General features: G+C 39.2%; 1 protein-coding gene across 1 annotated transcript; it reads right to left on the bottom strand.

The window, feature by feature from the left end:
* Window positions 1-800: 800 nt before the first annotated feature.
* On the bottom strand, window positions 801-3,649 carry LOC146614415 (uncharacterized). The gene is made up of 4 exons (XM_085376217.1): window positions 3,350-3,649; window positions 1,742-1,900; window positions 1,200-1,295; window positions 801-1,121 (listed from the first exon to the last, which is right to left on the bottom strand). The coding sequence occupies exons 1-4, from the start codon at window positions 3,491-3,493 to the stop codon at window positions 801-803; spliced, it is 720 nt and encodes a 239-aa protein (XP_085232343.1). The 5' UTR covers window positions 3,494-3,649.
* Window positions 3,650-10,571: the final 6,922 nt, after the last annotated feature.

Below are 10,571 nucleotides of genomic sequence, written 5' to 3'. Positions count from 1 at the left end.
CTAATGTTTTTGTGTTTACAAAATTAATAATTGTCCTTTTTCTTAACTCATATTTTATTGTTTCTGCAACGTATTTCCTAAAGTTTACACAACATATTTTTTTTTTTTGCCAATCAATTTCCTAAAGTTTAGAAAAAGTATCTTTCATAGTTTTCATGAGGTGCTCCCTGTTGTACCAATGAATGTTTACACAGTTGATTTTCAAATAACTTTGTGTTCAAACACAACCGCACCACTGACAATGTTGACTTTTGAGATCTTTAAATTTTAAAGGTGGTGTTGTCAGACAGAATATCAAACCTATCTTGATAGATAGTGACTAACAAACAGATTCAAAACATCAGATGGCAGGATGTGAACAACTTCTATCTTGTTTCCATACAGCAAACAACTTTCAAACAAATTTTTCCACCACTTGTCTTTTAATAGTAATGGTATCAACACTCCAATTTCCTGTGAAGTTCAGTATCGCGCCACATTTGTTATAAAACTAGTACAAATGTACCTAAAACCAGATTATAAAAATTGTTTAAAACAGCTCAAGTTAGAATAAAACCTTTCAACATTTTATAAAAACTTGTTATACATGAAATCTGCAATCAGCCATTAAAGCTACATTAAGTAAAGTTAGAACAGAAGAGATTGATTCAGAACTTTCTGCACCTTACCGTTTTCTTAAAGCCAGAAATTAACTTTTTTCAGAACAACTTGCCACGAAACCCAAAAACTGTAAATCAAAACAAATTGCTGCATTCTGTTTTACACAAGTTGCATTTGAGTTGAACATGTTGTCAAATAGGTTAGACTTTGGTTAAGAGCTTGGTTTTGAAGCTTCTTATCCTCTGGGAACAGGTAGATGTCAACTCCATAAAAATGTGTTGCACAGCTTCAAATGTGTACTTGAGTTCTTTGGGAAACTCCATGTTGAGCCCATAAAGTAGGCCAAACAGGTAGGCAAAGGCAGTGGGAAGGTCTGGCAGATCATCAAGAATAATGTCCTCTTCCAAAACAATGGCAGTGTTGACCACTGTGGACTGCGAGTTGGGTCCCACGTAGTCCTCCAGAACAGTGAGGATGCCCACCGTAACACCTCGGGTTGCCCTCTCAACTGGATCTGTATCCTATGCAAAATAAAAAACAACAGTACATATAAGTCTCTGAAAACCAAAACTGAAGATTGAGTAGATTTGCATACTCACCAGACATGTTAAGAAGAGTTTGGTCTCGTCGTCGCGAACAAATATCGGTAACCCTTCCAAACTGATGGTTCGTCGATGCTGGACTATGTTTGAGACCTAAAACAAGGAAATCAAATAAGACTCAGTCTCATTTATAAACCTACCATTTTGTTTTTAAAACACATTAAGTGTTGTTGCTCAAAATACAGCCTTAAGAAATAAGATGTTGAAATGAGTTATTACAGATAATTGGTCATGTTTTTGTCAGCTTTTTTTATTTATTTATTTTTTAAGTAATTTTGATGTGCAACAAATGTAGCACACTTATTACAGCATTTATAACAAAAAGTGCCATGAGTGGGATGAGAGTTGAACTGTCTGTCATTACCTGCAATCTGCCAAACACAGCGCTGCTTGTTAGCTTATAATCCCATTCAGGACACACTTTTTGAAAACTAACAATTTTTACATCAATTTAGTAAATATTTAATAAAGTATCTTTCGTTACAGTGAGAACTTCAGGTTCCTCATAAACCACACACAAATACATTTTTATATATTACCTGTTCATCAAACTTCTGCAACAGGGAATCCATGTCATTGCGGAAAGCAGCTTTTCTAATTCGATACAGCTTAATCAGCCGAAGTGAGTAAGTGTCGAGGGCAGTCATGAAGGTCCCCATGAGATCCTTGGTGGTAATGCGTGAGAATTCCGCACAAATCTACAAAGCAACAAAAAAAATATAGAAGAAAACTTTTAAAGGTACATTATATAAAAATCACATTGTTTTCAAATTTGGTTAAAAGAGCTTAATTTCAAAACATTTAGTTAGTCTCGGTTGATCTATTGGTCAGGCCTTGATTGGATTTTTTTTTCTTTTAGTGGTAGTGGTGGTACAAATTATAACTGACGTATTAAAAAAAAAAACCCAAGAAAAATCTGATCGGCAGATTTTACAGTAAGTCTATAGAATACCTAATCAAATGTTGATAAGACAAAATAATGGTTTCAATTGTTACAGGATGCATTGCAGAAAAGAAATAAATCAATAAATTGTATTTTAAATTCATTGAAAAAATTCCATTAATTTTATAGTTATGTAAGAATGAAGTAAGAATAACATCCTGTGGTCAAATTTGTATACTTTCATAACACGTAAGTGACTTTCTCAATCCTGTTCTGTGAGTTTCATGGCTGTTGCCTGCTAAGGGTCAGCACCAAAAGATTCTAGATGCCCAGTGAAGACAAGTCATTGCGGCGACTGTGGTTCAGGGGGTTGGGAAGCTCATCTGTAACCGGAAGGATGCTGGTTCTATCCCCAGCTCTCTCTGTCCTGGTCGTTGTGTCCTTGGGCAAGACACTTTACCCTACCGCTTACTGGTGCTGGCCAGAGGGGCCAGTGGCGCGATATGGCAGCGTCACTTCTGTCAGTCTACCCCAGGGCAGCTGTGGCTACAACTGTGGTTTCCCTGCACCGATGTGTGAATGTGAGAGTGAGTGAGTAGTGGAATTGTAAAGCGCTTTGGGTGCCCAGAGAAGAGCGAAATAAAAGCAATCCGTTATTATACACAGTAAGTTGACAAATAAATAGATTTCACTTCAATAGAGTTGTTGGTAATACCAAAATTAGCTTCATATTTTTAGAGCCAAGTATTTTTTTATATTTTACCACTAGCATTGTTAGCTCAACGGTAGCCTTCAACCTTTTCTACAAGATATTGGAGTGATACAAACAGATGCTTCTCAAGGGCACAAGAAATGGAGCTCACGTTAATTTACTCACCCAGACAAGTTTCGAGGCATTTGGAGTTGTTCAGAAGGAATTGTAAAGGTCCTATATCATGTAAAATCAACTTTTTGGAGCTTTTAAACACATTTTAATGTTATTTCCTTAGATTAAAAACCCTCCAGAGTGGTTTTTGGCTTAATTCAGGCATTTCTTAGTTGTCTCAGTGAATCCTTTCCCCATAACCGTGGCTCAGCTCTCTCTTGCAAAACGACTGACTCGTAACATTGGGATTAAAATTTCTTTCTAACAACTCCAAATGCCTTGAAATTTTTCTGGGTGAATAAATGAACGTTTTCCATTCTAGAAATAAGACCACACTGGGGAAAAAGGGAAGAAAAAAACCCAGAAGTTTTCCTTTAAATATTTAAGAGATTATCTTACCTGTTCTTTCAAGAAGAGAGCTGGCCATCTGAGCTGCATTTCCTTGACCAAGGGCTGCATCTCCACAACTTCTTTCCTCCTGAGAGAGAATGTGATGTCCATCTTTTGGGTGATGAGTGCCATGTTCTTATCCCTCTTCTTCATTTCATCTTCCAAAATGCATCTTTCATTTTCAAGAGACTCATCATTGTAGTTTTCTGGGCCATCAGGGATAAAGTTGACTTCACCTCGCTTTGGTTTCTTTAAGGAAAATCTATTTGAGCCACTGTCATCTTCTTCCCCTCTTCTTTTTCGATTGACTGCAACTTCACTACATCCAGCTTGACTTAGCTTGGAACGGTAGTTACCAAGCTTGAACTTAATGCTTGTTGCCCAACCATCATATCCTGTGCCATTGCCAGGCTCTTTGAGGCAGGGATGTTTGGAAACTAGCTCCTGTGCAACAGATGTTATTTCATTCTTGTCAGGGTACGCTTTGATTGCAAACATTTCTTGTGCCAGCTTGTCTAGAATTTCCATCTTGATGTCTCTTGTTACACTTAAATTTGCCCCTGCTTTCTCATATACCTCATTGCCCTTGCGAAGTTTTAACGCTACATCATAGGAAAAGGTTGGGATAGGAAATGGATTTGGCCACTGTGAAGTGCTACGCATGTAGGTCTTTGTGGATGAGGATGGGCTGAAAGAAGATGCTGAACTCACACTGGCTGTATCAATAGATGAGATAGCGCTATGATCAGATGGAGTCTGTGGTGGCGAGGCTGATGCATTTTCCTCCCAAATGAGGTGCAACACTGCCCGCCCAACAGGTAGCTCCTTAATATCCATCAGGTTGCAAAGTGCGTTCCCAAAATCTGGGTCTTCATATTGTATTGCAAAGTCACCTTCAAGTCCAAGCTTTGCTTGTAGTTCATCTTGAAGCTGCTTCACAGATTCTGGAACAGTGGACAGTTGGATTTTTCTGATAAGTTTTGGACTGACGTGGACTCGCAGTAACAGGGCCTGTGAAGACAAACCAAAAAAGGGCGCAATTCTAAATAATTGACAAATTCAAAGTAATCAACTGAAAACTATTTAAAAATAATACATACCATCACTTTCAATGCAGGAGGCACGTAACAGGTGTCACCATCAGTTGTCCATCTACGCAGTATTCAGCTAAAGGGTGGTAATCATTCAAATCTTCTGGGTCAAGTATTTCCAGATCTTTGTAGCTGCTGTCAAGCCGATATGATCTGTAGTGTTCCATAAACCAAGAGGAGAGCTTTGTAGCAACAAATGACACTTTCCCAGAGTCTACCAAAATGTTCAGTATCTTGTAGAATTCAGGTAGTCCACTCAGTTGTCCTGATGAAATGATCATGCCTTTAACATACTGGGTCCCATACAGATAAACACATTTAGCAAATGACACAGCTTTTACCTGTGGATATTTCAGTTTCAAGCACTTCTGAAGATTTTCATTCAAGAAACAGATGTCAATTGTGTCAATATTATCAACATGCAGACTTGGTTTAAAAAGACTGTGACCATCTAAGAAGTATGCCATCATTTGTTGATGCTTTGAAGAAAGTGTTAGTAGTATATTCTTAAAGCATTGGACATCATGCACAGTTTTCTTGAAAAAGTTGTGCTTAGATTCAAATCGAATAGTCCACAAATCAACTAAGGGACCAAAACAACGCACAAGATGACTATAATGTTCAATATAGTGGTGTTTTGGCTTCAAATTAAAACCAGGAAAAGTCTCTATCAGTAATCGTCGATGATCCAATATTTTGGTGTCCAAGTATGACAATATTTCTTCTGATAGAGTTGTCGAGACAACAATCTCAACAAGCTCCTTAAGGTCCATCAATACTTCCCATAATTCAAATTCAAATTTTATTTGTCACACACACACAACCATACACAGTATGACATGGGGGTGAAATGCTTGTAGCTGTACAATGCCCGACCATTAAATGACAGAAGAAAAGTTTTACAATATTTACAATTTACAGTTTACTACAAAAATTTACAAATTAACTTAGGAATTGGCTCATGTTCTGGTATACGGGTCCCAATGATAAAAGGCAGCAAACGCAAAAGTGTCCAGTTTTCATGTCCATTGCCACTCACTCTTCCTGTTCCAAAACTGGCTTTTGTAATTTGTTGTGGCTTGTTGAGCTTATCAGAGAATTTATATGGAAATGATTTTATACGTTTGTTTAGTCCTTCAAATGTAATAAAACCCTTTCTGATTAAATCTTGAAGACACAAACACAATTCCACAGGGACAACACCTTCAAAGAAATCATGTAATATATCTGGAGGAAATCCAGTGACTGGATGAAAATAGGACAACGCACTTAAGGCACAGGAACCTTTGACACCACACACACTTTGTCTTTGACCATCCTCAAGCTCTTCTAGAAAAATGTTATGCTGTTCCACAGTTCTTAATGGAAATTGTTATGAGGTGGCTGTGTGCAGACAGGAATAGGACCCAAGGTGCAGACTCCAGAGACAAACTTAAACCGAAACAGCTTTAATGCTGAACTCAAACATAACATAACTGGAAAAACTCAAAATAAACTAACACCGGTGGACTGACAAAACACACAGCAAAATAAACGACACGGACACAGAGAAACACAGGGCTTAAATACACAGTGGGAGCAATCAGGGAATGAATAACAGGAGGGAAACACAGCTGGGGCAAATCAGGCCTAACGAGACCAGGGGAAGCAAAACCAGACACATTAACATCAGACATGGACTTTCAAAGTAAAACAGGAAACATAACACAGACTCACAGGCAGGCACTATAACAAAGGGAACAGAGACGTGGGACCAGGGCAGACAAACACTGACTGGATGTGGGGATACAGCAGACAGGGGAGACAGCAACTACGGAACACAGACAGAAAACCAGAACACTAAAACTCTAACCAAACCCCACCCAGAGGACCCAAACTAAGAATGATCCTAAAACCCGTCAAGAAAAGCTAGAAAATAATGAAATAACAAAATCAAAGAACCAAAACACAAAACACTGGGTCAACGACCCAGGGACCCTAACAGAAATTCTCTAGGATCAAGAGCTGCAATCTGATGTTTATCAATACTACAAAATCGACAAAATTTGTCAACATTAAAGGACTCCAAAAAGCCTGCAAGGCTGTGAGCCCCAAGGTTATCTGCACAGACACAAAATACAGTTCCCTTTAAAAAACTATTTAAAGATTCAACATACACCCCTGTGCTTTCAAGACATTTTAAATCCTCAATGAGTGGATAAAGAAAAGCATCATACCCAAACTGTTTAACGTCTACACTTTTACCAAGAAGAGCAAGCTGTATTGAGTGTAATGTAGAACGAAACCTTGCAGATAAGTTGAGTACAATAGACAGCAGTTATTTTATGAATTTTTAGAGATGTTCCTAAAGGGTTGCATATTTCAAAGTCGTCAATATACAAAGCTAAACTAATGCAAGTATCTTGCAATCCTAAAAGCTTGTTGTTTTTGAAATACTGCCCATCTCTAAATGATCTGTAACCTTCACTAATTTCTTTATCAAATGCTAACTTTTCAAAGAAACTTTTCCCTTTCAATAAGTTCTCCAAGACCTGGTTTACTGAGACATAAACAAATGTATTTCTAGTTCTCGCTTTGTAGATGTACTCTGTAGGCTCAATTACATGAAAATTATTCTTGAAATAAATATTTCTCTTGTAATCAGTAGACAATGCACCTTTTGGTTCTGTTGAGATAATTAATGGGTTGGTTTTGAAAAGTGCATCATTTATATTTTTAATTACATCATCATCTGCCTCAATGTTCTGTTCAGCAAGCACCTCTTTGATTCTTTGAAATGAATGAACCTGAGAAAATTTTAAAATGTCACTAATTTCCTCAATAATTCTCTGCAAAGCACTTTTAGAAACATGTAACAAAGTTTGCATGCATAGAAAAAGTCTAGCTATTTTATGTTCAAGACATTGGTAATCTACAAACTCATTGTCCTCTTTATCACTTGATGCTACACCTGAACCACTTGATAATGTCTCTGGCTCCTGAGAGGTATTTAAGGATTTATCAGGGGAGCTACTTTCACTAGGACATGCATTTGCATGAGAAATCAGTCTAATACAGTTTTTTATATCTTTTGAGTTTTTGTGCTTTCTGCTTGTGTGTGACGTAAAGGTTGATAAATTGTTGGTAGCATAGTCACATTTTTGGAAAGGACAGGATACAGTCTGATTTTTTTTTAAGTGCCTTAAAATATGTGAAATAAATGTATGCTGTGAGCAGTTTTCCTTAAATTCACAAAAAAATGTTGAGATCTCCTGCCTTTTCTTAGCCCTGTTGTGTGATCTGCTGAGGTGAGACTTCAATGCCCCTCGTGTCCTAAACGAACAGACGCAGTCACTGTAAACACAGGGCAAATGAAATCCTCTTCTATGTCGTAGCTGGTGATGTCTTAAGAGTACTTCTTGGCTTGAACAGACAAAAGAGCAGAACTGGCACTGCATACAAAAGCTATAATGAGAAGAGAGGAGAGGACAGTGTCAACAATTCAAAAGAAACCTGAATTAATCTCAAATTACCAAAGTTACATTACCTGATAATGTGTTTGGGGCGGGGGGCAGGCACTCCTGTTCTGATTCCTCTCCTTACCAACTCCTCATCAGTCCCTCATAAATCAGGACAAGCAGTGGTCTGGAGTTGGCTTTTAATTCTCTAAATAAATAAAAATAGCAATTAGTTTTAAAATAAAATACCAGCTTCCTGACATTACTTAAGAATTGTTTTGGCTCACTAAAGTGAGCTGATTCTGCCTTGTAAAATGCCATGTGAAACACAGTAAAACAAATAATTTACAAAACATACATTACATCAAATGTTTAATTTATTATTAACAAATTGTATTCTACATGGAATGCACCAACAGTATACTGGGATGTATTATGTAAGCCAAGGATAATTTTGTGTGATTGGTTTTACAACTTAGAATGACAAACATTGGATTGAGAGTATGAGTGGGATAAAACTCCTGAAGCATCTGTTTAAATTATCAGTGCATTTATTAATGGTGCTCCATAAATAAACCAAAACAATGTTGTTTTTGTGCATAACAAAAAGCTCACAATTGTGCAGTCAAAATGTAAAATAAAAGATGCTGAGCATAATAACAAAGACAGATTTTGCAGCTGCTCTGCGTGACTGACAGCCTGGAGTTTGAAATCCTCTTTGTAACTGTTGTAACTTTATGCAGTGTTGCTCCAACTGCCCGTGTAGCGTGGGTTGTGGTCAACAATAACTTTAGACCAAGCACAGAGGACTGAGACGAGGCTATGGTGGAGGTCCAGACTTTTACTCCATAAGCTCAGAACACATACAATAACACAGTACCACCTACTGGTGGGAGGTAGTAATAGCTGCTGCTTATTACAATATACCACATCCCTCTTTTCCGAGATAAAGATACTACCTCTTAACTCCAATATTTTGTAACATAAATGCACCTTTTAAATCGTAGGAACATTAACAATATTATATTCTTGAGACATTAAGTAGAGCACACCTCAGATTGCTTGTCACTTGAGCAATGCAAATACACATCAGTGTAGTGTTTTGAAACAGATGAACACATGACAGATTAGATAAGACATGTCAAAATGAACATATGAAACATGACATATTTTCTCTCTTTTCCAACAAGACAGTTATCTAGCTTGTACAGAACAACGCAGGTACAGGATAGAGTGACTTTAAGTTTCCCAATCACTTAGTCTCTATACCTGGCAGGGCGTATTATTGCTCGGCCACTGCGTGTGTAACATGTGGGTGTGTTGTCCATACTTGCAGGACTAGAGTTTTGTGGGGTGTCATTTGCTGGTGGCTCCACTGGCTCTTGGGTGTGAACGGACAGTTCATCTGGGTCCATGGGTGTGTCCTTGAACAGACTTGGGTGTATTTTCCTCAGATGTCTCCTGTTCCTCCTGAGCACTTTACCATCTGGTGTTTGCACAGTGTAGGAGCGTGGTTCCTCTCGCCGATGAGTTACAACAGCTGGCTCCCAACCGCGCCTTGTTTGCATGTGCACAGTCTCGCCTGGGGTCAGAACAGGCAATGGTCTTGCGTGCTGATCATAGTGGCGTTTCCGCTTTGATTGCAACCTGCGCACTTTGTCGTGAATGTTCTGTGGGGTTGACTGCCTCAACACAGCACTGGTGCATGGCAGGGTGCTGCGGAGAACCCGTCCCATCAACATTTGTGCAGGTGACACACTAAGTCCTGTGACTGGAGTGTTCCTCAAAGACAACAGCACTAGATGTGGGTCTGTTCCAGTCCGTGCGGCTTTCTTAAGTGCATGTTTGACAGTCTTTATGGCTCGCTCCGCCATGCCATTCGAAGAAGGAAAGCCGGGACTGGAGAAAGTTAGCTTTATCTCCCAGGATGCTGCAAACGATCTCATCTCGTGGCTGGCGAATGGAACATGATCGCTCACTATCTCTTTGGGAATTCCGTGTCTTGCGAAGACTGATTTCATCTTCTGAATCACAGAGTGTGCCGTTTTGTCAGGTAAGTTAAGAACTTCTGGATATTTTGATAAATAATCCACTAACAAAAGATATGGATGATCGTTCAGTTCGAAGATGTCTGCTCCGATTTTCATCCATGGCAGCTCTGGAATCTGATGTGGAATAAGCGGTTCAGCCTGGTTCTTTGGCTGCATTTGCTGGCATTGTTCACACTTTTCAAGCATGGTCTCTATGTCGCGTGACATGCCAGGCCAGTACAGCACTCTTCTTGCTTTGGCTTTTGTGCGCTGCACGCCTTGGTGGGCAAGGTGCAGCTTCTCCAGGATCACACGCCTGAAGCTTTGGGGTATTACGATCTTGTCCCCGATCATAATAATGTCATCGTGGAAACTGATATCGTGTCTCATAGGCCAGTAGCTGTGGAGTGTTTTGTCTAAACTCTTCCTTCTGGGCGGCCATCCGTTGAAGTGTCTTTCGCGCACGGCTTGTAGTACGCTGTCTGCTGCCACTGCTTTTTTCAGGTCACACAATGTTTTCTCGCTCAATGCTGCTGTGGCCTCCAGAGCATACACAACTCTTTCATCATTTGCGTTTTCACTCACGTTTCCGTCGTCACTGGTAGTTGTGGCACGTGAGAGTGCGTCGGCTATGAACATGTCTTTGCCGGGGGTGTATGTGACGGTGAGATTA

This window comes from Diplotaxodon limnothrissa, linkage group LG17 (assembly GCF_057381915.1).
Source record: "Diplotaxodon limnothrissa isolate DT_005_m linkage group LG17, D_limnothrissa_male_GT1.1, whole genome shotgun sequence".
Classification (NCBI taxonomy): domain Eukaryota; kingdom Metazoa; phylum Chordata; class Actinopteri; order Cichliformes; family Cichlidae; genus Diplotaxodon; species Diplotaxodon limnothrissa.
Note: the sequence above shows the minus strand (reverse complement) of the source record. Positions and strands in the feature narration are given on the sequence as shown.

What these genes read in the sequence shown, in the direction of transcription:
- LOC146614415 (XM_085376217.1), bottom strand. Translation starts at nt 3,493, where the DNA reads ATGAAGAAGAGGGATAAGAACATGGCACTCATCACCCAAAAGATGGAC. An exon ending in CTCTCTTCTTGAAAGAACAG is followed by an intron (nt 1,901 to 3,349) that starts GTAAGATAATCT and finishes GTTGCTTTGTAG; the next exon opens with ATTTGTGCGGAATTCTCACG. An exon ending in TGCAGAAGTTTGATGAACAG is followed by an intron (nt 1,296 to 1,741) that starts GTAATATATAAA and finishes TCCTTGTTTTAG; the next exon opens with GTCTCAAACATAGTCCAGCA.